This window comes from Drosophila virilis, chromosome 4 (assembly GCF_030788295.1).
Source record: "Drosophila virilis strain 15010-1051.87 chromosome 4, Dvir_AGI_RSII-ME, whole genome shotgun sequence".
Classification (NCBI taxonomy): Eukaryota; Metazoa; Arthropoda; class Insecta; order Diptera; family Drosophilidae; genus Drosophila; species Drosophila virilis.
Window position 1 is genome coordinate 5,167,492 of NC_091546.1, and position 24,014 is coordinate 5,191,505.

Below are 24,014 nucleotides of genomic sequence, written 5' to 3' on the forward strand. Positions count from 1 at the left end.
TATACCTTAAGAAACACCTTTTAGCATCGGACTGATATTATCTAGATTGCCATATTTATCCAAGTCGAACTATTATATCATATTCTTTCTATCGAAGCGATCCCAAAACAAGGTATTCTTACGCAAGAGCATAAAATATTCCTCAAAGATAACTGTTATTTTCCGTTCATTTTATTTTTTTCGTTAGTCGCTAGATGTGTATCTATGTACCCATTCCCCCATACCCTGTGTGCGCCGCTTATCAGTTACAAATTCGCTGACTAACGGAAAATGGCACCTGTAAAAAGTCATTAGATCGAACATTTGTATATCACGCCTTGCATAAGACAAATACACTACTCCATTAAGTACAGTAAACAATATTTATCAGCGACACCAACTTGTGGCCAGACAGTAGCCAGCCATCACGTTTCCTGTGCTTGACTGTATACAAAATCATAACCGATAAGACGTAAGGCTAAATTATATAAATCGTTGGTTTATTCGTCTCGTGCTGCTCAGGTTGAAGCACCCAAGATATATATACGGCCAAAGCTTCTCAAGGTGAATATCTTTACATGCACAGGTACCCAAAATGCGAAGTAAAAAGTTGACAGCAAACGATTGCGCCATACCCTGTGCACAGCGTAAATACTAGTTAGGTCAGTCAAAAAGTATTGCTGCTTCTTCGCCAACTAATTTTAAATAGTGAGAAATATTGAACACACATTTAAAACCCGAAATGTATGCGTATATATTTAAAATTTCAAGTATATAATATAGATAAACTGCCTAACGGCCAAAGCATGCTTAAAAGCAATATGCTCTAGTAAATTTTGTGAGCGGGGTATAAAAACTGATTGCATGCATGTGTGCGTTGCTGACTCTGCAAATTTTGGATGAGAGCATTTTAACTTACAGACAAAGCAGTGCTAAACGGCGACAACGCACGCACTGTGCAAGTAAAAGAGAGAGAAAGAGAGCAGAAAGCAGCCAAATTGGCGCTGATCACCAATACATGCACAATTTTCGACGATTCATCAGCAACGCAGCCGACACAGCATTTAGGTTTCGGCATTTACGCAAGCAGTGTGTGAGCAAAAGAGACTAGAAAATAATAAATATCACTGCCGATCACCAATACATGCACAATTGCACGCTCAAGACGGCAGCAGCAGCGCAGCCAGCAAACTTTTCGGCTGCGCGGCCGCAACAAGTAAACGGTGTTTGTCAGTCGCTCGACGACAGCGAAGCGCGTAACAATTGTTTGTCTCGTGTTTGCAGCTTCGATAGCTGGCATTTAATTGAGCCTCGCATTTTTAGTGAATTTGAGTGCTGCTCAATTCGCAGCCGCAATTAGCGTCATTTCGCCACAGCTTTGGTAAGCTAACATTTTACAGCAATTTGTGTGTTTTCTTTGCCATGCTACACTGCAATAATTTACATAATTGCTGTGACATGCGCAGAGCGAAATGCAGCCAAGGTCAAGAGTTTGCAACAATTGCATGCAACAAGTGTTATTTTACGTACTGTTCGATTTTTCAATTGGTTTTTCTAATTTTAATTAATGCTACGCATGCCAACAGAGATAATGCTGCTGCTCCGTCCGCTGCTGGCAGCGCTGCTGACGCTGCTCTGCGTTCAAGTGGACGCCGGCCGACCGCTGAAAGTTCTCGGCCTGTTCCCGCATCCCGGCGTCAGCCATTTTCACTTCTTTCAGCCCATAATGCACGCCTTGGCCGAGGCTGGCCACGATGTTAGCGTGGTTAGCCATTTTCCGGCTAAAAACCCGCCCATACGCTACAAGGATTTTCCGCTAACGGGCACGGAGAAGCTAACGAACAGCGTGGACTTAAAGGTGAGCAGCTAGTTTGGCATTTTGTATATGTTAGGGGTATTCAGGCAAACTTCAGCAGAATGTTAACAATCTGCTGTTATCTAACAGCTAATTGCAGGCATACCCCTAACATAGCTCAAGGACTGCCTCAAGGCATTCAAAACAATTGTCTGAGATTTGCTTTCACTTTCATCATCATTTATACGTATTGCAAAATAGTCAAGGCTTTTTATAATATATCAGAAATAAGTGTTACGGCCAGAGAGTTGCATATCCCATCCTATAGTGTATATACTCTGTCGCATATTTTTCTCAATAATTTTTTGTTTCTTTAAAATAGACAAAAATCCATTTAGTGCCCGATAATATCAGCAAATTTAGCAGAGGTTCTCGTCTCGTACTCCCCCTTTTCCGACAAAAATAAGTGAAAATATTTCTCGAACCCAAATTTTAAATACTTATTCGAAAATGATAAAGACCTAAAAACCATTTATGTAGGCCAACGTCGATAAGCTATATTTAACCTATTCCCATTCCTAGTGGGAAACCAAAAGTTTCCTATGATTTTTTTTGTTTGTTTAGGCACATATTTAAATGCTATTTTTAAGTTCCAAAACTTTTCTAGCATTTCAATATGTGTTTTGAAATTTTAGCTCATTAAATTAGGCAATTTTTAATCTTTCTGAAGACAAAAATAAAATTCAAGTAATTACCTTTATCTCCTGCGAGTAAATAAATATTGATCCAAAGTATATTATGCGATTTAGCCACTTTTTACAGGATAGCTCATAGTCGTGCATTTGCTGTCATCTCTTTTGTCTAGTTGAGCATTCGCCAATTCATCATTAAAAACCTGAAAGCAACAAAAAAAAAAAATGGTGTCAAGCGAAAGTAAACTCCGGTTGAAGTATTTCTCTCTCTCTCTCTCTCTAACACACTCTCATTCTCTCTCTCGCACACTCTCTTGCAGTTCTTCGAGAAGCGACCTTTCTACAATCATTTTATTGAGTTCTTTCTGCTGCACGAGTGGGGCAAAGAGGCGTGCAACTTGACGCTGCGCTCGGAGGCCTTGCAGACGGTGCTCAAGCGTAAGGCTGGCTACTATGACGTCATCGTTCTGGAGCAGTTCAATACGGATTGCATGATGGGCGTGGCACATCAGCTGCAAGCACCAGTTGTCGCCCTGAGCAGCTGCGCCATGATGCCCTGGCACTACGAGCGCATGGGCGTCCCAATCATACCCTCTTATATTCCAGCATTATTCATGGGTCAATCGCAGGACATGAACTTTGGCGGCCGTTTGGCCAACTGGTTCAGTTTCCATACACTCAACTGGTTGTACAAGTAGGTATACGAAACGAAAACCGAGGGACTCTTTACCATATCTGGTCGATATTCAAACAAACCAAGTTCGTTTTGCTCGAGTCTGCAACATGATCGAGCTAACCGTTACATCGAACACAAATGAGTTTGAATCAGTTCGAGCTTGTTTTAACGAGCTCCTTAATTGTTTGTTTGCAACTCGAATAGCTCGAGTGGATAAAGTTTGAGTATTGAGTATCAGAAACACGTTGCGCTGCAGGGCTCTATTCACTGAGAACTATTCACGACTAATCGCACTCGATTTCAGACTCGTCTCCATACCCGCTGCGGATGCGCTGGTGCAGTACAAGTTTGGCCACGATGTGCCCTCGGTGGGTGAGCTGGTGAAGAACACCTCTGTCTACTTTGTGAATCAACACTATTCGCTGAGCGGTCCGAAGCCTTTGCCACCGAACGTCATCGAGCTGGGCGGCCTGCATATCCAGAAGGCCAATCCGCTGAGCGCCGAGCTGCAGCGTCTGCTTGACAATGCCGAGCATGGCGTCATACTCATCAGCTGGGGCTCCATGATACGCGCCAATTCGCTGTCACCGGAGAAGCGCGACGGTATTGTGCGCGCCGTTGCCCGACTGAAACAGCAGGTCATCTGGAAGTGGGAGAACGAGACGCTGGCGAATATGCCGCCTAATATGCACATCATGAAGTGGCTGCCACAGCGCGATATACTCTGTCATCCCAATGTCAAGGTGTTCATGACCCATGCCGGCCTCATGGGCAGCTCCGAAGCGGCCTATTGTGGTGTGCCTGTTGTGGCCACGCCCATGTATGGTGATCAGTTCCTAAATGCGGCCGCCCTGGTGCAGCGTAATATGGGCGTGCTGCTGCACTACGAGGACATTGGCGAGAATACCGTGCTGAAGGCCCTTAAACGTGCTCTGGACAAAAAGTGAGTCGTTGCTTGAACAACATGTGCCTATTCAGGCCATGGAAAACATCTACGAACTCTTCACTCAAATATATACAAGATCCATAGTCGAGTCAATCCACAGTCACGTCCATCTGTTTGTCTATCTGCCTTAACAGACTGAGCTGGGAATATAGAGTTTTCCATGCCATATCAAGATTAACTCAAATTATCGACTAGTAGAGTGTTCAGCTTAGCGAAGAATACAATATGTCCCACAGGGTATCTCCTAGTCGGTCAATCTCGACTAGTTCTCGCTTACCATTTGTTATATATATATTATTTCCTCGTTTCAGGCACGCGGATGCTGCCAAGCTAGTCGCGCACTCCTTCAAGTATAGACCGCAACAGGCGCTGCAAACGGCCCTCTGGTGGGTGGAGCATGTGGGTCACACTGGTGGGAATCCGCTGCTGAAATCCAGCGCCGTCGAGCTGTCACGTTTTGTCTACTACTCGCTGGACTGCTATGTGGCAGTTGGCCTCATTTTGGCCATTGTGATTGCCAGCTGGGTGGCTCTCATAGGACGCTGTCGCGCCAAGCGACCGGAACAAAAGAACAAAAGGGATTAAATCGATTTGATCCTTAGCTTTGTCTATGTGATATTTTCCATGTGAACGTCTGTTAGTGTCCTAATTTAGTTTAGTGACTCCCGCTCCTAAAAGTTTAGATATAAAGTTGGAAATGTTGTGCTTATACGTTTAGCTTGTATCTAGAGAATGTTAGATATGGGATATGGGATAAACACGTGAGCTCTCCAAAAGAAACCTAATAATAATCTATAAACATGTATAGACTGGGATACTTGTCCAAAAAGAAATCTAAGATCAGTTGAAAGACAATATAAATGTTTGTATGACCATATAGAAATATTTATATGACCACATAGAAATGTTTATATGACCATATAGAAATGTTTATATAGGATCTGTTCATTAATAATTCTTTAATTATTTCTGGAGTATTTAATTGGCTCTGTAGAAAATTTAATATTCAAAATTATTTAATTAATATTTATATTTGATGTAATTGATTCGAATTGAAGCATTAAAATTAATGCAGAAATAAATTTTGCTGTCGCAGCGCTTTTTTAAAGAGAATGCGGAATATGCCTTTAACTAGTTGAGAATTTTAAGCGCAACCGTATGCAAATAGTTTTCGACATGCAATTTTGTTTATTATACATATCATCTCTTTAATTCATTCTGTCGATTAGCCCCATACACGATATGCGATATTTTTATAGATGCTCAAAACTATTCTTAAAATGTTCGCTCAGTTGCGAAACGTTGCGTGGCCCAAACGAACGTCTTGTGCGGATTTGCGATATTATAAAAGTGCATTCTAAAAGTGCTCCCAGTTTTAATTATAGCTGTGCATCCATAAGTGACATTCTTATGATCTATATAAGATACATTCTTGCTTAGCTTTCGTTTCATAGGAAAATGCATTCAATTTGTGCTTGGAAATTGTTGCTGCTGTTTTCACTGTTTTCAGTGAACAGCTCAACGCATGCCCTGAAAATCTTGGGCCTGTTTCCCCATCCAGCGCTCAGTCATTTTCAGTTCTTTCAGCCACTGATGCGGCGACTGGCCGAAGCGGGCCACAATGTGGATGTGGTCAGTCCATTTCGGGATTTAAATCCGCCGACGGGCTACAAGGACTACGCCCTGCCCAGCGCCAATTTGAATGATAAAATTGGCTTTGATGTGAGTGAATTTGAATGGGTATCTTTAGCTATCTATAGCTAAATATATTATATATATATATATATATATCTATGACTTGGTTTTCACCTATTGATTGACTGACTAACAATTCCGCATAGAGGCAAGCTCAATCTTTCAAGTCAGGAATTAGGAATGTTTAAAAAGTTGGTCAAGGATTGTTAAAAGTGTGCCTGGACCTCTCTGCGCGTTGAACTAACAAGCGAGAGATCGCACAGCTCAAAGTCAGCATTAAGAATTTCATAATTCATAAATATGTATAGAAAATCGGAGTATTCACCTTTGTCCACAGATGTTTGAGGATGTTGCTATGCCCTATCTGATGCCCTTCACCGAGTTCTTCATCCTGCATGGTTATGGCAAGGCTGCCTGCAATTCCACGCTAAATAGCGCGGCACTTGCGCAGATACTCAGGCATCCGGTTGGCTACTATGACGTCATCGTTCTGGAGCAGTTCAATACGGACTGCATGATGGGCGTGGCACATCAGCTGCAGTCGCCAGTTGTGGCCATGAGCAGCTGCGCCCTGATGCCCTGGCACTACGAACGCATGGGCGCACCGATAATACCCTCCTATATGCCAGCCTTATTCCTGGGTGAGTCGCAGCACATGCAGTTTGCTGGTCGCCTGGCCAATTGGTTGACCACGCACGCGCTCAATTGGCTCTATGGGTAAGCGAAATGCGGATGCGGTTGCGGCTAACAGATGAAAAACCTTTCTTTTTGCCCACAGCTGGTACAGCGTGCCCGCCGCTGATGCGCTGCTGCGTCAGAGATTTGGAGCGGGCATGCCCAGCACTGGCGAGCTGGTGAAGAACACTTCGCTTATGCTCGTCAATCAGCATTACTCGCTGAGCGGAGCCAAGCCGCTGCCGCCGAATGTCATAGAGGTGGGCGGGTTGCACGTAAGCCAGGCCAAGCCTCTGCATGATGCACTGCAACAGCTGCTGGACAAGGCCAAGCATGGTGTCATAATCATCAGCTGGGGCTCCCAGCTTAAAGCCAACACGCTGTCCGGCGCTAAGCGCGAGGGCCTGCTGCGTGCCTTGGCGCGTCTGCCGCAGCAGATCATCTGGAAGTGGGAGAACGTGACGCTGCCCGAACAACCACCCAATGTGCATATCATGAAGTGGCTGCCACAGCGCGATCTGCTGGCGCATCCCAATGTGCGGCTATTCTTTACACACGGCGGCTTGATGGGCCTCACAGAGGCCGTTGCCAGCGGCGTGCCCATTCTGGGCATGCCCGTCTATGGCGATCAGCATCTCAATGTGGCCGCCCTGGTGGAGCGTGGCATGGCGGTGCGACTGGACTTTGAACGCCTCCGCGAGCAGACGGCATTCGAGGCATTGTCTCAGGCGCTAGATGCCAAATACAAGCGGCAGGCCCAAAAGATTGCCGCCGCCTACAACGAGCGGCCGCAACTGGCGCTGGAGACCGCTCTGTGGTGGGTGCAGCATGTGGCCGAGACAGGTGGCGCACCGCTGCTACAGTCCGGTGCGGTACGACTCAATCGCTTCGTCTACTACTCGCTGGACGTCTATGTGGCTCTGGCCTGTGCGCTGCTCCTATTCCTGGCCATCGCCACTGAAATCTGGCGACGTTGCTGCAAGCGCAAGCAGCCAGTGCAGAAGCCCAAGCGCAGCTAACTAGCTGGAATGACTGGAAAATAAAATATAGTTAAATACAGTGAATGCTCTAGACTAACGGAGAGCTTACTTGGACGCACTGCGTCTTTAGCCAACAAATTTGTTTCCTCCTAGGGCGGCCGCTGAAATCCCCTTTAGAACCTTTCAAAACAGCAAAAACAAAAGTTGATGAAATGAAGACGCTTTATCCAAGAACTGTAAAATATTAGTTCGTTTGCGACTTCTTTATCCAGTCCGTCTCCTTCGAGTCTCGTTTATGTGTTATCTTATTTCATTTGTGAGCATAATTTAACCAGATGATCGCATCAATCAAATATATTACTTGTTCACATGGATCTTTCTGTATGTTTTTTCCGCATTTTCTGATATTTTTGACAGCCAAGCGTGAGGCGCCCAGCGGTGGGCCCTAGGAGTTGACCACGCCACCATCAATGAGTTCGCCGGCCTTGCTCTCGTAGGTGACCAGTTCATTGGCCGAGAAGCAGACACGCAGCTCCACAACCTGCAAATTCTGACGCTCGGAGGCCAGGCGGGTCATGTTGCTCCATCTTCTCAAAGCCCACCAAAGTCAGCACACAGTTGGCGTTGCCGAACTCCACGTGCTGCTTGGGCAGATGCACAGCAGTCGAACATGTCATGCCCACCTCGTAGACCGCATGCTGCCGACAGTTGGATTCCCCGTAGACATAATCGACAGCAGCCTGTTGCACCTCTTCGCACTTAAAGTTGGCATCCTGCAAAGTGCGCATAGCAAAGTTCAGCGTGTCGGCCAGGTTGCACGAACTAAGAGTCGGATGTCTGTTAGAGACGAGCTTAAAAGTTAATTTTAGAATTCGTACCTTGGTGGACACTTGATTTCATCATTTTATGATGCTTCTGTTGTGGTCGGCGTCGAGGAATGTTCGAGGTAACTATAAATGCGCGTAAAAAAGCAAATATGCGTGGTACAAATAACTGTGCACTAAATTAACAGTTAAGTTGGTTCAATTGAACAGGTTCTTTTTTATGTAGCGCGCCTTTTGGTATTTTACTTATCGAACCATTGGTATTATTATTTGGTATTTATGCGTTTCGGCAAGGCCAATAAATATTGAATTCAAAACTGTTAATTTACTGGTTTTAAGATTATAAAAACCATAATAATAAAGAAAAAAATTATTACACATACATAATAGAACCACAATGCGCTTAAAGAATATAAAATACAATGCAACATATATTTACAAAATCAAACAAATTATTTACAACTTTGCTTTAGTAGCGCCCGGAAAGCCCAGACGATAGAGCGCCACCACAACAGCACCACCCAGACCCAGGTTGTGCTGCAGGGCCAGCCGAGCGCCGTCCACCTGACGCTTCTCGGCCAGGCCACGCAGCTGCCAGCAGAGCTCGGCGCACTGAGCCAAGCCTGTGGCGCCCAGCGGATGGCCCTTGGAGATGAGCCCGCCACTGGGATTGATCACAAATTTGCCGCCATACGTGTTGTCGCCACGATCGATGAACTCGCCGGCCTTGCCTTCGCCACAGAGACCCAGGGCCTCGTAGGTGACCAGCTCATTGGCCGAGAAGCAGTCGTGCAGCTCCACGACCTGCACATCCTGTGGCTTGTAGCCGCTCTTGGCGAACAGGCGCTCCGAGGCCAGGCGTGTCATGTCGTAGCCAGCAATCTTCATTAGGCTCTTGTCGGCAAATGTCGACTCCGGATCGCTAGCCATTTCCATGCCCACGATCTCGACGGCCTGCTTCTCCAGGCCATGACGACGCACGAACTGCTCGGAGGCCAGAATGGCGGCACCAGAGCCATCTGAGGTGGGACAGCACTGCAGCTTGGTCAGCACGCCCTCAACCACCTGCGGCGACTTCATAATCTGCTCCAGGGTGTATTCATCGCGGAACTGCGAGTAACTGGAACAACAATAAATAAAGTCCGATTAAGATAAGAGCGAGTGCAGCGATCAACTGAATGGCCAATGTTCAAAGAGAGGATGGCCCCGCAAGCACGATAAGCGATAAGATAAGTGCTTCTACTTATTATGCGAACGAACTTTCGACTGGGCGGTAATCAATTCAACTAAAACTTACGGATTATTGACGGAGTGCTTGTGGTTCTTCCAGGCAATCTTGCCAAAGTGTTCCGGCTTTGTGCCGTACTTCTTCATGTGCTCCTTGCCGGCATTGCCGAAAATCTGGGCAGCCATTGGACCGGCGCCGATCTCCGTCAGCTCACCCATTTCGGTGATGTGGCGCTCCATGGGATTGGCACGGTCAAAGTACTAACAACAAAGATGCTCTGGATAATCGGATATTATATAGAGTTCAAAGGTTCTGATAGCTACCTTTGCGGCCAAAGAGCCACGCTCCATCTTCTCGAAGCCGAGAGCCAGCACGCAGTCTGCGTTGCCCGACTCAATGATCTGCTTGCCCAGGTACAAGGCACTCGAGCCCGTGGAACAGTTGTTGTTCACGTTGTAGACGGGAATTCCGGTCATGCCCACTTCATAGACCGCACGTTGTCCGCAAGTGGAGTCGCCATAGACATAGCCCACAACAGCCTGTTGCACCTCCTCGTACTTGATGTTGGCATCCTGCAGCGCCTTGGTGACTGCCTCCTTGGCAAAGTCCGGATAACAGACGTCAGCGCGGCGACCAGGTTTCTCGAACTAAGGCAGATGTCAATTACATGCAAGATCAAAGGTCGCTTTAACAATACGTACCTTGGTCATGCCAACGCCGATAACGTAGACTCTGGTCTTGGTCATTTTGTGGTGCTTCTGTTGTGGTCGGCGTCCAGAAAACAAGTGTTTGGTGGACTTGCAACCGGTCGCGAGTTTACCTCTGCATTTGCGGAATCAGTTCAATTGGAATGTGCTTTTATTTGGAGCAAGTTCAATTTAATGTTCCGAACCAGTTTAATTGAGGCGGCCCCATTTTACTTGCTTGATATTTTGGTTTTAGTATTTAAGTGTTCTTTGGGTTTTCCTGGCTGGCCACACATAATTCAATTTTACTTGCCGCTTCCTATTCCTGGTCTGCTTCAAAAATCTTAACCCTGCCCCGAGAGCAAAAGTAAAAACATTTTTCGGAGAAAAGCACGTGAAAATATTTAAATAAGCGGATATGTAGCACTAAGGGACAATGTGGCCATACGTATTTAACGTGGCAGCCATTAGCCAATGAGATCCACTGTGTTTGCGCCAGAATATGATTTGATGTTTCAGGTAAGAGCAGAAGCTTTTGTGGTTCTCCGTAAGTCGGAGATGGTGTCTATCCCACATAGTTTTTTTTTTCCTCAAGATGCCATTTTCTTTGTAGTGTTTTTTATGAAATATAAGCTTTTTAAAGTTGTCGAAGTCGCGGTGGTAGCACGATTGACAAGCGTCGTGCAGCAACGATACCACTTGACGATGAATTTCCGATAGTCTTGAGCTATCGTCAACGCGTGGAGATGAGCGAATGAGAGCTTTAAACTATCGATGATGAATCATTGAAAATATCGAATTTTCGATTTGGCGGAGTCTATTGTGTATTTAAAATGCCAATCAGCACAATGTATAACTGAAAATAAGTTAACATTTTAAATTAACTGCACGGATATTGATCTTGTATCTCAAGTTTCTTGTGAGGTTAACACGATTAAAAGCGGTTTCATGTACATTTAAAATCTAAGGCATTTTTTAAAACATACATATTAAAAATGAAGCAATCCATATGCAAAATAGACTTAAGAATTTTATAAAGTTATCACTTATAACAATATATTATAAAGTCGTTTAATTATATTGTTTCTCTTAGCTCTATGACTGATATATACAAAAATATAATTATAACTAGTGACTATGATTGTGTTTTTAGAATTTTATAAGTTTAATTGTTAACAATTTTTGTGTTATGACTTCTAAGGTGCGATTTGAGCGTGTCAGCACGATGACAGATTTTTGGACAGTGTAGACACTTGTAAGCCCGGTGACCAACCAATGTGACAGGGCTTGTGCTCATCGTACTTTGCATTCTCTGAAAACTGTTTTCTGCAGTGAATACACCTTAAGGGAGCTTTACCTACATGAGTAAAATGTGGATGCGCAGATGCATGAACTGTTTAAAGGCTTGGGGACGATGTGGACACTGAAATGGTCATTCGTCCGAATGCGTACGTAAGTGATTTGTGTAGCCTAATTTGGTCTTAAAGGCCTTTTGACAATGTGGGCATGTAAATTGTTTCTTTTTAGCATCTATTCTAGGCTCGTCAACAGCAAGAGGATCGCCAGTTTCGTAGCGCTCCACGGTGCATTCTTCGTAGCTCTTCAAGCTTAGTTCAGTTTGTTCCTCTTCAATGTTATCCTCCATATCCTTCACTTCATTGCTGCAGCCTATTTCATTATCTTGCCCGGCCAGCTTTGAGTTTTCTATTTCAACCCGTTCAGACTGGATATTTATCTTACTGTTATTTGCGGGATGAATTAAAATGTGTCCCTTAAATAATGAAATAGTAGTAAATATTTTTGGACAGTGTAGACACTTGTAAGCGCGGTGGCCAATGTGATAGCGCGTGTGTTCATCGTACTTGGCTTTCTCTAAAAAGTATTTTCTGCAGTGCGGACACTTATAGGCAGTTTTTCCCTTATGAGTAGATATGTGGGAGCGCAGAATCCAGAATGTTTTAAATGTTTTCGGGCAATATGGACACGGAAATGGTCGTTCGCTCGAATGCATACGAATGTGAGCATTGAGGCTGGATGTATTCTTATAGGCCTTTTGGCACTGTGGGCATATAAATTGTTTCTTTTCAGTAACTTTTCTAGGCTCGTCAACAGCAAGAGGATTGCTAATTTCGTAGCCCTCAACGGTGCATTCCTCGTAGCTGTTTGAGCTTAGTTCAGTTTGTTCTTCCTTAATGTTAACTTCACTATCCTTTACTTCATTGCTGAAGTCGTCTATTTGATTATCTTGCTCATCCAGCTCCCAGTTTTCTATTTCAAGCAGCTCGGACTGGACATTTACCTCGCTGTTGTTTGCGTGATGAATTAGAATGTGTTTTTTAAACCTTGTCTGATCAGAACAGATTTTTGAACAGTGTGGACATTTGTAAAGCCGGTGGCCAATGTGACAGCGCGTGTGTTCATCGTACTTGGCTTTCTCTATAAAGTATTTTCTGCAGTGCGGACATTTATATGTAGTTTTCCCCTTATGAGTATATACGTGTGAGCGCAAAACCATGAACTGTTTAAAGGCTTTGGGGCAATGTGGACACTGATATGGTCGTTCGCACGTATGCGTACGAATGTGCAATTTGAGGCTAGATTTATATTTATAGGCTTTTGGGCATTGTGGGCATATAAATTTTGTTTTTTTAGCATCTATTGTAGGTTCGTTATCAGCATTAGAGCACTCTTCGTAGCTCCTTAAGCTTAGTTCAGTTTGTCCCTCACTGTTGTTTGCGTGATGAATTCGAATGTGGTTTTTAAACCTTGTATGATGAGTACAGATTTTTGAACAGTGTGGACATTTGTAAAGCCGGTGCCCAATATGAACGCGCGTGTGTTCATCGTACTTGGCTTTCTCTATAAAGTATTTTCTGCAGTGCGGACACTTATAGGCAGTTGTCCCATCATGAGTATATACGTGTGAGCGGAGAATCCCGAATGTTTTAAATGTTTTCGGGCAATGTGGACACTGAAATGGTCGTTCGTCCGAATGCGTCGTACGTAAGTGATTTGTGAGCATAAATTTGGTCTTGAAGGCCCTTTGGCACTGTGTGCATATAAATTGTTTCTTTTCAGCATCTATTCTAGGCTCATTAGCAGCAGTAGGATTGACAACTTCGTGGTGCTCCACGGTGCATTCTTCGTAGCTCTTCAAGCTTAGTTCGGTTTGTTCCTCTTCAATGTTATCCTCCTGATCATTTACTTCATTGCTGCAGTCTATTTCATCATCTTGCCCGGCCAGCTTCGAGTTTTCTATTTCAACCCGTTCAGACTGCACATTTATCTCACTGTTATATGCGGGATGAATGGAAATGTGTGCTTTAAATGATGAAATAGTAGCTAATATTTTTGGACAGTGTAGACATTTGTAAGCCTTGTGACCAACATGATAGCGCGTGTGTTCATCGTACTTGGCTTTCTCTAAAAAGTATTTTCTGCAGTGCGGACACTTATAGGCAGTTTTTCCCTTATGAGTAGATATGTGGGAGCGCAGAATCCAGAAAGTTTTAAATGTTTTCGGGCAATGTGGACACGGAAATGGTCGTTCATCCGAATGCGTCGTACGTAAGTGACTTGTGAGGATTAATTTGGTCGTGAAGGCCTTTTGGCACTGTGGGCATATAAATTGTTTCTTTTCAGTAACTTTTCTAGGCTCGTCAACAGCAAGAGGATCGCCAATTCCGTAGCGCTCCACGGTGCATTCTTCGTAGCTGTTTGAACTTAGTTCACTTTCTTCCTCCTTAATGGTTTTTAAACTTTCATTTACTTCTTCGGTGCAGCCTATTTCATTGTCTTGCCCGGCCAGCTCGGAGTTTTCCATTTCAAGCCGTTCAGACTGGACATTTACCTCACTGTTATTTGCGGAATGAGTTAAAATGTGTTCTTTAAAAAATGTAATATGAGTATAGATTTTTGAACAGTGCGGACATTTGTAAAGCCGGTGACCAATATGAACGCGCGTGTGTTCATCGTACTTGGCTTTCTCTAAAAAGTATTTTCTGCAGTGCGCACACTTATAGGCAGTTTTTCCCTTATGAGTAGATATGTGGGAGCGCAAATTCTCGGACACCTTAAATGATTTGGGGCAATGTGGACACTGAAATGGTCGTTCGCTCGAATGCTTACGAATGTGAACATTGAGGCTGGATGTATTCTTATAGACCTTTTGGCACTGTGGGCATATAAATTGTTTGTTTTCAGCATCCATTCTAGACTCGTCAGCGGCAAGAGGAGCGCCAATTTCGTAGCGCTCCACGGTGCATTCTTCGTAGCTGTTTGAGCTTAGTTCAGTTTGTTCCTCCTTAATGGTTACTTCAGTATCATTTCCTTCATTGCTGCAGCCTATTTCATTATCTTGCTCGGCCAGCTCCGAGTTTTCAGTTTCAAGCAGCTCGGACTGAACATTTACATCGTTGTTATATGCGTGATGAGTTAAAGTGTGTTCTTTAAAAAATGAAATAGTAGTAAATATTTTTGGACAGTGTAGACACTTGTAAGCCCGGTGGCCAATGTGATAACGCGTGTGTTCATCGTACTTAGCTTTCTCTAAAAAGAATTTTCTGCAGTGTGGACATTTAAATGCAGTTTTCCCCTTATGAGTAGATATGTGGGAGCGCAGAATCCCGAATATTTTAAATGATTTGGGGCAATGCGGACACTGAAATGGTCGTTCGCTCGAATGCTTACGAATGTGAACATTGAGGCTGGATGTATTCTTATAGACCTTTTGGCACTGTGGGCATATAAATTGTTTCTTTTCAGCATCTTTTCTAGGCTCATTAACAGCAGTTGGTTGGACAACTTCGTTGTGCTCCACGGTGCATTCTTCGTAGCTCTTTAAGCTTAGTTCAGGTTGTTCCTCTTCAATGTTATCCTCCTCATCCTTTACTTCATTGCTGCAGCCTATTTCATTATCTTGCCCGGCCAGCTTCGAGTTTTCTATATCAACCCGTTCAGACTGGACATTTACCTCACTGTTATTTGCAGGATGAGTTAAAATGTGTTCTTTAAACATTGAAATAGTAGTATAGATTTTTGGACAGTGCAGACATTTGTAAGCCCGGTAGCCAATATGAAAACGCGTGTGTTCATCGTACTTGGCTTTCTCTATAAAGTATTTTCTGCAGTGCGGACACTTAAAGGCAGCTTTTCCCTCATGATTAGATATGTGGTTGCGCAGATGCATGAACTGTTTAAAGGCTTTGGGGCAATGTGGACACTGAAATGGTCGCTCGCACGTATGCGTACGAATGTGCAATTTGAGGGTAGATTTATTCTTATAGGCCTTTGGGCATTGTGGGCATATAAATTTTGTTTTTTTAGCATCTATTTTAGGCTCGTTAGCAGCAGCACTGCATTCTTTGTGGCTCTTTAAGCTAGGTTCCGTATGTTTCTCCTTAATGTTTTTGAAACTATCCTTGACTTCTTTGCTGCGGCCTATTTCTCTATCTTGCTCGGCCAGCTCCCAGTTTTCTATTTCAAGCAGCTCGGACCGGACACAAAGCTCGCTGTTTATTGGATTTGTGTTATCGAGCAGATGGCTAGACTGTCTTTGATTGGAGCTATAGGCGGGCAAACTATTAGCATCCCGAGAACTGAAAATACTTGTGGGTGTATTTGCTTTGCACTCATCTTCCGGCATGTATTCCATTTGATCCGGTGGCAATTCATTTATATCCATCCCGAGCCGAACTTTGTCTATCTCTTCCTCTGGTATTTCCATTTTTATTGCGGATTCCATCCTACTTTTGTTTAGCTTTTCGCGTTACTTCTGATGGCTTTTCTTACACCTGCAATAAAAACCGATCGTTCAGGTTTGCCCATCCTTTTTGGCGGAGAAGAGACAAATATATGTAAAGTAAGCTACAGATGGCTCCGGAAAGTAAGCGTGCTCACACTTTATACCTACTTGCGTATCTTTAAATGTTCTATAGAATCCAAAACCAAAAATGTACATACATATATGTGGACGCGGAAACAAGGGGGACCGACGTTTCGCTCGCGCTCTCACAAGTCATAAGAAATTAAAGCAAGTGCTCTCGTCTGCGCTATGTAAACAACAATTCTTGCACACCTTTGGCAATTTGACGATTCGTTTTGCGCTTAGTTAAATATACTAATTGCAATTCTTCAACAAAAAAAGATGGACAAATTGAATGGACAAAAAATCGAATTCACTGAATATGCCACGATAGTTGGTTTATCGATGATAAATCACCGATGTCAAGCAAAAAGTATCGTAATGTGAGACCAAAACACAGGCAGTTTTGCAACTTAACGCGAGCCTGTCTTCGAATTCTTGGTAAGCGTATAGGTTTAGGATTAATCAGTGTTATTTACCATATTTAGTATGAGTTTGTAATAATAATGTGAAAAGTATACAGAAATAAATTGTAAGCAATATTCGAAAGGTATCGGCAATTCGTAGCGAACGCGCTCATCTCTAATTTGATTATTTTGCTGCGCCCTTATCAGTTGATAGCGTTGCCAACTGTATGCAAAATACTGGCAACAGCGCAACACGCATTTGGCAACGCACACATGTATTTCGCACAACCAAAACGAACAGCAACATATAAACACACGCCTTCTAGCAGCGGCAGTGCATAATAATAATATTGTTAAGCTATGCGCTAGACAGGCGTGTGCCTACCAAGAGTAATAATCGATTTGCAGTAAAATGCGAAGCCAGAACACAGCAGAGCCAGCAACAGATGCAAAATGCAGCAATGACAAAAAAACTGCCGTTCCTGCTGATGTTGCGGAGCCTTCGCCGTCGCCGTCGTCGTCGAGGTCCGCGTCAAAGCCGACTGTACAGCGCGGCCTGAGCACAAAGGTGGCACTTGCACGGCTGCACGAGGACATTGAGAGCGTGCTGCTGGAACATGAGCGGGCCAGCGCCGCAGAGAGGTAAACACGACCACAATCGATGACCTTTAAGTGTAGAATAACAATAAGCTCATTCCTATACATTTTTTTTTTAGCTGCCATTGTAAGTTGCGTGCGGCATTCACGAAGCGTTACGACAGTCCTCTGGGCTGGCTGTCCATTGGCACGACGGTATTGACCAGCGGCGCTCTCCTGATCACCGGCATGTACTGGCCCGCAATTTGTTTGCTGGTCATTCTGCTGCTGGATCTGTATGTGGTCATCAGGGAGAGCAATCTGCGACGCACGGAGATATTCCGGAAGACACGGCATGCATTGGGCGAACTGCGACTGGCCGAACAGCATCTCAGCGAGAACTGGCATGCAACGAACTATCCACATTTGAGCAATCCGATGTCGCCGTGCGTCTCGCTGCAGTGGACCTATCGCGACGGACATATTGTCAACCTGCCGTGGGCGTTGCTGGTGCGTGGCGATTGCATTGTGCTGCGGCCGGGTCATATATCGCCTGGTCCCTGCCATGAGTTGCAGTCCAAGCGCTTTTTTAATGCCAGCGAAATCTATGGCGCCTCCGCAGCACAGCTTGGCGATCCGCCTGTCAAGCCCATGGCACGTGCTCCGCTGCCGGATCTGGTCTGTTGTCTGGAACGCACACCCTATCTGGATAACTTGCGTTTATGTCTGAAGAACTCACTGAAGCGGCCGCCCACCATTTACAATCAACAACGCTATCTGGTAAGTAGTCTCTCGTGCATCTTGCTATAATAATTAATAATACTATTGGCTGCTGGCCACAGCTGGTCACCAAGTACATTCAACAATGGGGCTTCATTAGCGCTTTGATTATAACACTATTTGCGGGCCTGCTGCGTCTGCATGGCTATGGCCTAGCCACGGATGAGAAGCATAATTGGCGTCATGTACTGATTGGTTCGCCCGCGGCTGCTGTTATTCCATTGTTGCCGCTTGTTTTTCCACTGCTCTGGATATCCATGAATTTGTGGGGCATTGCGCGACTGCAGTGCTTCTTGAAGACGCCACAAGCCATACTGGAGAAGACCACTAGTAAATCTTTTGAGGATTTGGACATAGATACACCCGGCTATGATTATGACAGCATCTCATTGATGCGCTCCAATGTGCTGCGCATCTGGACGCAACTGTGGCAGGGTGATAGCGAGCTGCTGCCACGTTCAGCGAATCTGGTGCAGGTGCTAGGCTCCATATCGGCGCTCTGCTGTGTGGATAAAAAGGGCATATTATCCTGGCCAAATCCCACCGCCGAGAAGGTCTTCTTTTTGCACAACACCGATGAGGAACCGCCAGATGATGGCAGCCAGCTATCCGTGTCAACCGAAAGCGACAATGTGAACGATGCGGAGAACAAGGAGCGCGGCATTGTCGCCGAAGTGCTCGATCTCACACACGATCAGCACTGTCCATTTCGCCTGGAATTCGATGATCACGAGTGGAAGGCACACATCAAATCACTGAAGCCTTTGGGTACGTATCGAACAAATGTGAATTGCATAATCGTTGATGTTGCTTTGTTATACACCCGAATCAGGTCTGGCCATATTATTGAACACCTGCTCGCCGCTTACACATGAGCACTATGCACAGTTTTGTGGTCACGTCAGCGCCGTGGCGATGCTTGACAAAGATTTGGTGCCCGTGACAAATCGGTATGCGATGTTTGAGTCCAGTATGAAATGCCTATTGCATGGGTACGTAGTTCATTGCCATCAAAGTTGTTAGCCCTCCTGTTTGCTTTAACCGAAACCAACATACTCTATATATTTGAATTTGTTTTTTTTTTTTTTGAACAATAATCGATTATATATTCCATATTATCCAAGCATATATCTATATATGTATATGCGGGAAATGTGTTGCCCATAATGAAATTCGTTTCATTTTGTTTGGGCAACTTTTTTTCTTTCTTTCTTTTTTTTTTTTGATTTTTGTTTTGATTGCAAAACACTCGACACTTCAATTGGATTGATAAACCCCCATAGATATGTTTATATACATATAGAATATATACTATATAAACAAACATGCGATTGGTAAAGTTATACAACTCTTAAATAAATGTATTTTTGATTTCCCCCTCCCCCCGAAAAAAAAAAAAAAAAAACAGCCTAAGGCAAATAATTTCTCAGCAAAATTGTAATTATTTCATTATCAAATCGAATTGGCTTTCTAATTTTGAGCAAATTATTTAGCTGTGTACATAAATATCCTTCGCCATCTAAAATTCAGCAAAACCTAACAAATTACCAGCTCCTTTTTTTTGATTTGACTACAATATTTTTGAATAACAACATTTTTGTACACATTACATTAATTGATTTAACTTGTTTATGTTGCTGTCGTTTTTTTTGTTGTTGTTGTTGTTGTTGTGTTGTTGAGTGTACACTGTACTCATAGTTTGTTAATGAAAACGCACTTTCGTCCCACCCATGCGCCGCATCTATACTTAATTGGCATGCTATTTTAAGTAACAACAAGAATTATTATGTTGCCAAGAATGCTTAAATATAGTTGGCCCCCATCTAGACATCTACCCAACCCCATTTGTGGCCCCCCCTCCTATTTTATGTATTACGCTTGACTGACTGCCTGCATGCTCGCACCCACCCATCCATACATCCGTCCACCTTCACATGTCCAGCAGTTGTAACCAGTTCTAATCGGTTTTCTATATATACATATATGTATTGTGTACAATCTGTTAAACCAGACGCTGTCTGTGCGAGCTAGCCAAACAAATTGGCTTCACCGATCATGCAACGGATCGCTTTGCCCTGGAGGGTCAGCTGGCCAGCTATAGGCATTTGGTAAGCGCACTTGACAATCTTCCTAGATAAGTTATAAAAATAGAACAATAGAAGCTATGCCAATCGAATTGATCCTTGTGATAACCGAAAGTCGGCACCATATTTCTAACTATACAATCCCATATTGCCTGAGCTAGCTAGTATGTTAAAGAATTTTGTATCGTAACGCTCACTGCAGCTATTAACCAATAACATGTAAATAAAAGCCTGCCACGGAGCAGAGTGTGTTAATAAAAGCGCTACAGCAGCTTAACATTTCAACTTTTAGCGATTTCATGTAATAGCAAAGTATGTTAACATGCACAGTTATTTGCCATTAGAAAATGTTAATAACATTTGGTTTAAGAAAAATGGTTTTAAAAATATTTTAAATACCTTACGTTTATTCGAAATGCCTCTTCATCTTCCTTCATTTACTTTACAGCAACCGGATGTGGTGCGTCGGGACATACGCTTTGCGCGCCAGCTACAGCTGTCGACCAAGGTGAAGGTTCCATTTCCGCACTCCTTGTCGGTGGTGATGCGTGAGAATCCCGGCGGCTATCTGTCGCTATTCACACAGGGCACCGCGGACATTATACTGGACTGTTGCGACGATTTCTGGGACGGCAAGGATTTGCGACCATTGTCGCCGCAGGATCGCAAACGTGCATTGGACTTTTATCAGCGCAGCGCACTGACCTCCTACTGCACTGCGTTCGCCTATCGGCCGTTGCGTCATGGCATCCATGGAGCGCTGAGCGGACCGCTGCACAGCAACGGTCAGATCGCATATCTGGAGCTGCCGCCAGAGTCGAAGCTGCGCATGCAGCATGTGGACAAGTCGCACTGCGATTTCGAGGGCGGACATCATGTAAAGCTGAGCCATAGTATTAGCACGGACTCGCTGCTCTTTTCGGAGAGCAAGGATGAGGATTGCAACGATGTGGAGGGCTGCTTTGAGATGCAGTGCCATCAGGTGTTCATTGGCATGGTGACCATGCAGTATCAGGCACAAAATGACATTGTTCATTTGGTGGAGCGGCTGGAGCGCGCCTGCATACGCTTCGTGCACTTCAGCAAGGAGAACGAGCTGCGTTCGCGCGTCTTCTCCGAGAAGATGGGCCTCGAGTCCGGCTGGAATTGTCACATTTCGCTGCTCAGCGAACCAGAACCGGAGCCTCAAAAGCTGGCAAACAGCAAAGCCAAGGATACAACAGACCAACGGCCGGGCAACAGCAAGTCGCTGAAGAATGCGGGTAAAATGCATGAGAACCATACAACCACCAACAAACCCACTATAGCCACCAAAGCCACCAGCACCACCATTACAGATAGCGTTGCCATTCATCCATCCAGTGAACAGGTCATGTACATCCAGCCATCCGATGCAGTTGATGCAACGGCCACGCCCATTGTTAAACAGACTACTGATCTTGTAGGTGATCCAATCGATGGCCCCAAATTGAGCTACTTACTCGAGCCGCCCAACAATTTAGAGTCCTCGAAAACGTTGAGCTGCTCAGCGCCCGGTGCCATATCCAATCCCGATGAGTGCAACAATACCCCAAACGAGCATTCAAATGCTGCCGATGAGTTAGATGCAGGTGGCGAGCCAGCTGGTGTCGATGGAGAACCGAATGGAGAACGGCATAAGCAACGGCATTCACTGGACTCGGCCATGGATGAGAATTGCCGTTCGTTGAGCACGCTCACAGAGAGCACGGATCAGAGTGCGCCGATTAATTTTGATATGTCGAATCGGGCCAAGTTGCCGCGCGGCATTGAGAATATACGACCGCATCTGGAGCAGGTGGACAATGTGCCGTTGCAGGTGTCGCTGTTCACAGACTGCTCCGCGGAGGCGACACGCCAGATGCTGGACATTATGCAGTCATATGGCGAAATTGTTGTCTGCCTGGGCAGCTCGGCGAGCAATGATAATGCCAACATCTTTTTGCAGGCCGACTGCAGCATTGCTGTCGAGCCGCTCTATCCGCAGGTGTGTCAGGATGTCGATGCCTACACGGAGGCCAATATACAGCACAATAAGCTACACTGGCAACGTCAGTGTCAGGGCAAATCTTCAGCCATGGACGGACCGTGCGAACAGTTGCTGGAGTCTGGCGCACGCGCCATGCAATCGCCCGCGCACACCGTCTCGCCCATCTATTTGAGCCGGCTGCTCAACTCGCTGCCCTGCTCGATAGCCATTTGTCGCGACGACCCGCTTTCGCTGGTGGCCATAATTGAGCTGTCACGCCGCTTCTCGCTGGGCCTGTGGAATTGCATACAGTTCTGGGCCTGCTGTGCCGGCTCCATATCCATATTGAATGTGCTTTGCGCGTGCCTCTCGCTGCCGCCGCTGCTAACCCCGCTGCTGGGCATCTATTTGATGTGTGTCCCTGTGCCATTGATTGCCATCTCGTTGGCGCACATCGATCTCGATCCAAAGATCATGAATCGTGCGACAAGCAAAAAGCAAACCGAATACGATTCACGTGCCTTTGCGTTTGTCATGTGGTGCTACGGCTGCAAGTTCCTGGTGCCCGTACTGGCCGTGGTAAGTATCCCTGCGTTTCCCTTTCAATATATATTTTATATTAATAACCTGATGCCTACAGCTTGTTGGCTACTGGATGTGCATGACGCAAACGTTGTCCGGTCGCCGGCTGGACGATAGCTCCGATGAGCTAGAGGACATAGAGGCTGCTGAGAACGAGGCCGAATTTTATCAGTGTCTTTATATAGCGCGCAGTTGTGCTTTATTTGCAGTTCTGCTGCATTTTGGTAATATATTTACCAGAGTTGATCCAGCCAAGTCAGAAGGTATTCAAGTTTCTCCCGCTCTCTGCTTTTACAGTGCTCGTGTCTTTGTCATTTGTGCATCGTGATCATGCGCTCTGGCAGCGCAATCCTTTGCGGAATCACATATGGGCGTCCACGTGCCTGGTGCTGTTGCTGTTGCACGGCTTCGTCTGTGGACTGCAAATGTTGTTGGATGAGTCGCTCGAACAGCTATTGCCACAGCTCTGGCTGCCTATTCTCGTGCTATTTGGCAGCAGCTTGCTGAGTCTCATCATCAGCGAGCTGGCCAAGCTGCAGGAGAACAAGTAAGTGCAGTTACCAAATATTTGGTTGAGTTATATATTTAATCAATATTTTTTGCTTTTGCAGAGTAAATGCGCGCTATCAGCGTCGGGCGCGACTTGATTTTGGCACCAAGCTGGGCATGAATTCGCCATTCTAAATGTAACCAAAACGAAAGACTTGGTAGCTTGGTGTTAGATGTACCAAGGCTCTGTATATATCATAAACCAAACGCTTTCTAATAATTAATAATATGTTGCTTTAGTACATATTGATTATAATTTAATTCTTTAATGTGCCTGTGAATAATTTGTTTTAATCTATTATTTAATGTATGCAATATTTTTAATTATTTGTGACATCCGCATTTCTTGTTAGCTTTTAAAATGTTCGATTTTATTGTTGCTTGTTCCAATGACAAAAACTTCTTCTACTAACATTTAAAAGACTTGCAATTATTATATAAATTATACATATTTCTGGTAAATAAAACAAATAAAGACAACTGCGTGTAAATAAGTAAAAGTTATCGAAAGAAAAATATGTACTATTTGTCTAACTTATTCTCCCCGCGTTCTTCTTTCTATGCTGCTATGTACTTTAATCCATATTTTTTCATAGAATCTGTAAATGAGCTGCGTCAATAATCTATGGCACGCCTGACCGGGTGTTAATCGACGCCGGCACGCAATTGCTGCGGCCATCTCTTGACCCACATCCATGGATTCTACGCAGCGTTGTCGTTGACAACGTGCCCCATGGGCTTCTCTTGTAGTCAAGAAATCTTTTAATTTGGCTTGTGTATTACATGCATTAATCGCTGTAGCTATCTTGGTGTTTGATATTGATTAGCAGCTTCTTTTTTCGAGTTAAGCAGCTCTCGACTTCATTCTGTTGCGGCCAAGGGCCTGAATAATTGAGGTTCGATATGAGCCAAGTATTTTCTAGGCTCTGCATTGACTTTAAAGATCAAAACTTGATGCGGGCAGGTTGCGGGTTCAAATCCACAGTTGCTGAATGCCTTTAAGTGCCTAA

At 44.6% G+C, this 24,014-nt stretch overlaps 5 protein-coding genes across 10 annotated transcripts; 2 read left to right on the forward strand and 3 right to left on the reverse strand.

Moving 5' to 3' along the window:
• Positions 1 to 1,198: 1,198 nt before the first annotated feature.
• LOC6628778 (UDP-glycosyltransferase family 36 member D1) lies at positions 1,199 to 7,810 on the forward strand. The gene is made up of 8 exons (XM_070208911.1): positions 1,199 to 1,360; positions 1,566 to 1,837; positions 2,787 to 3,160; positions 3,447 to 4,085; positions 4,400 to 4,667; positions 5,529 to 5,810; positions 6,121 to 6,500; positions 6,562 to 7,810. Exons 2-8 carry the CDS (start codon positions 1,571 to 1,573, stop codon positions 7,475 to 7,477), a joined length of 3,126 nt encoding a protein of 1,041 aa, XP_070065012.1. The 5' UTR covers positions 1,199 to 1,360; positions 1,566 to 1,570; the 3' UTR covers positions 7,478 to 7,810.
• Positions 7,811 to 7,844: 34 nt separating this feature from the next.
• On the reverse strand, positions 7,845 to 8,527 carry LOC6628777 (sterol carrier protein 2). The gene is made up of 2 exons (XM_002052732.4): positions 8,317 to 8,527; positions 7,845 to 8,260 (listed from the first exon to the last, which is right to left on the reverse strand). The coding sequence occupies exon 2, from the start codon at positions 8,224 to 8,226 to the stop codon at positions 7,945 to 7,947; it is 282 nt and encodes a 93-aa protein (XP_002052768.2). The 5' UTR covers positions 8,227 to 8,260; positions 8,317 to 8,527; the 3' UTR covers positions 7,845 to 7,944.
• A 138-nt stretch (positions 8,528 to 8,665) lies between these two features.
• On the reverse strand, positions 8,666 to 10,334 carry LOC6628776 (sterol carrier protein 2). Its single transcript, XM_002052731.4, has 4 exons — positions 10,192 to 10,334; positions 9,814 to 10,137; positions 9,560 to 9,750; positions 8,666 to 9,382 (listed from the first exon to the last, which is right to left on the reverse strand). The coding sequence occupies exons 1-4, from the start codon at positions 10,234 to 10,236 to the stop codon at positions 8,719 to 8,721; spliced, it is 1,224 nt and encodes a 407-aa protein (XP_002052767.1). The 5' UTR covers positions 10,237 to 10,334; the 3' UTR covers positions 8,666 to 8,718.
• Positions 10,335 to 11,222: 888 nt separating this feature from the next.
• LOC6628775 (zinc finger protein 62-like) lies at positions 11,223 to 16,350 on the reverse strand. Of its 2 annotated transcripts, none has more exons than XM_032438393.2 (2): positions 16,088 to 16,350; positions 11,223 to 15,968 (listed from the first exon to the last, which is right to left on the reverse strand). In XM_032438393.2, exon 2 carries the CDS (start codon positions 15,917 to 15,919, stop codon positions 11,609 to 11,611), a length of 4,311 nt encoding a protein of 1,436 aa, XP_032294284.1. In that variant the 5' UTR covers positions 15,920 to 15,968; positions 16,088 to 16,350; the 3' UTR covers positions 11,223 to 11,608. The 2 variants fall into 2 exon arrangements, with proteins under 2 accessions (XP_032294284.1, XP_032294283.1); XM_032438392.2 differs by having other exon boundaries at positions 11,223 to 16,003.
• A 322-nt stretch (positions 16,351 to 16,672) lies between these two features.
• On the forward strand, positions 16,673 to 23,477 carry l(2)k05819 (transmembrane protein 94-like protein l(2)k05819). Of its 5 annotated transcripts, none has more exons than XM_032438389.2 (10): positions 16,673 to 17,088; positions 17,163 to 17,802; positions 17,865 to 18,570; positions 18,635 to 18,794; positions 19,814 to 19,910; positions 20,335 to 21,148; positions 21,203 to 22,452; positions 22,514 to 22,679; positions 22,753 to 23,002; positions 23,067 to 23,477. In XM_032438389.2, exons 1-10 carry the CDS (start codon positions 16,859 to 16,861, stop codon positions 23,137 to 23,139), a joined length of 4,386 nt encoding a protein of 1,461 aa, XP_032294280.1. In that variant the 5' UTR covers positions 16,673 to 16,858; the 3' UTR covers positions 23,140 to 23,477. The 5 variants fall into 5 exon arrangements, with proteins under 5 accessions (XP_032294280.1, XP_015028593.1, XP_002052765.1 ...); XM_015173107.3 differs by having other exon boundaries at positions 21,332 to 22,452; XM_002052729.4 differs by having other exon boundaries at positions 20,335 to 22,452; positions 23,067 to 23,476.
• Positions 23,478 to 24,014: the final 537 nt, after the last annotated feature.

Excerpts from the sequence above, each read along its gene's own strand:
- LOC6628775 (XM_032438393.2), bottom strand. The coding sequence starts at position 15,919 with ATGGAATCCGCAATAAAAATGGAAATACCAGAGGAAGAGATAGACAAA.
- LOC6628776 (XM_002052731.4), bottom strand. The coding sequence starts at position 10,236 with ATGACCAAGACCAGAGTCTACGTTATCGGCGTTGGCATGACCAAG. Across the intron at positions 9,751-9,813 it reads GTGGCTCTTTGGCCGCAAAG|TACTTTGACCGTGCCAATCC; the intron begins GTAGCTATCAGA and ends CTTTGTTGTTAG. Across the intron at positions 9,383-9,559 it reads AAGCACTCCGTCAATAATCC|TTACTCGCAGTTCCGCGATG; the intron begins GTAAGTTTTAGT and ends TTGTTGTTCCAG.
- LOC6628777 (XM_002052732.4), bottom strand. The coding sequence starts at position 8,226 with ATGCGCACTTTGCAGGATGCCAACTTTAAGTGCGAAGAGGTGCAACAG.
- LOC6628778 (XM_070208911.1), top strand. The coding sequence starts at position 1,571 with ATGCTGCTGCTCCGTCCGCTGCTGGCAGCGCTGCTGACGCTGCTCTGC. Across the intron at positions 5,811-6,120 it reads ATGATAAAATTGGCTTTGAT|ATGTTTGAGGATGTTGCTAT; the intron begins GTGAGTGAATTT and ends CTTTGTCCACAG. Across the intron at positions 6,501-6,561 it reads GCGCTCAATTGGCTCTATGG|CTGGTACAGCGTGCCCGCCG; the intron begins GTAAGCGAAATG and ends TTTTGCCCACAG.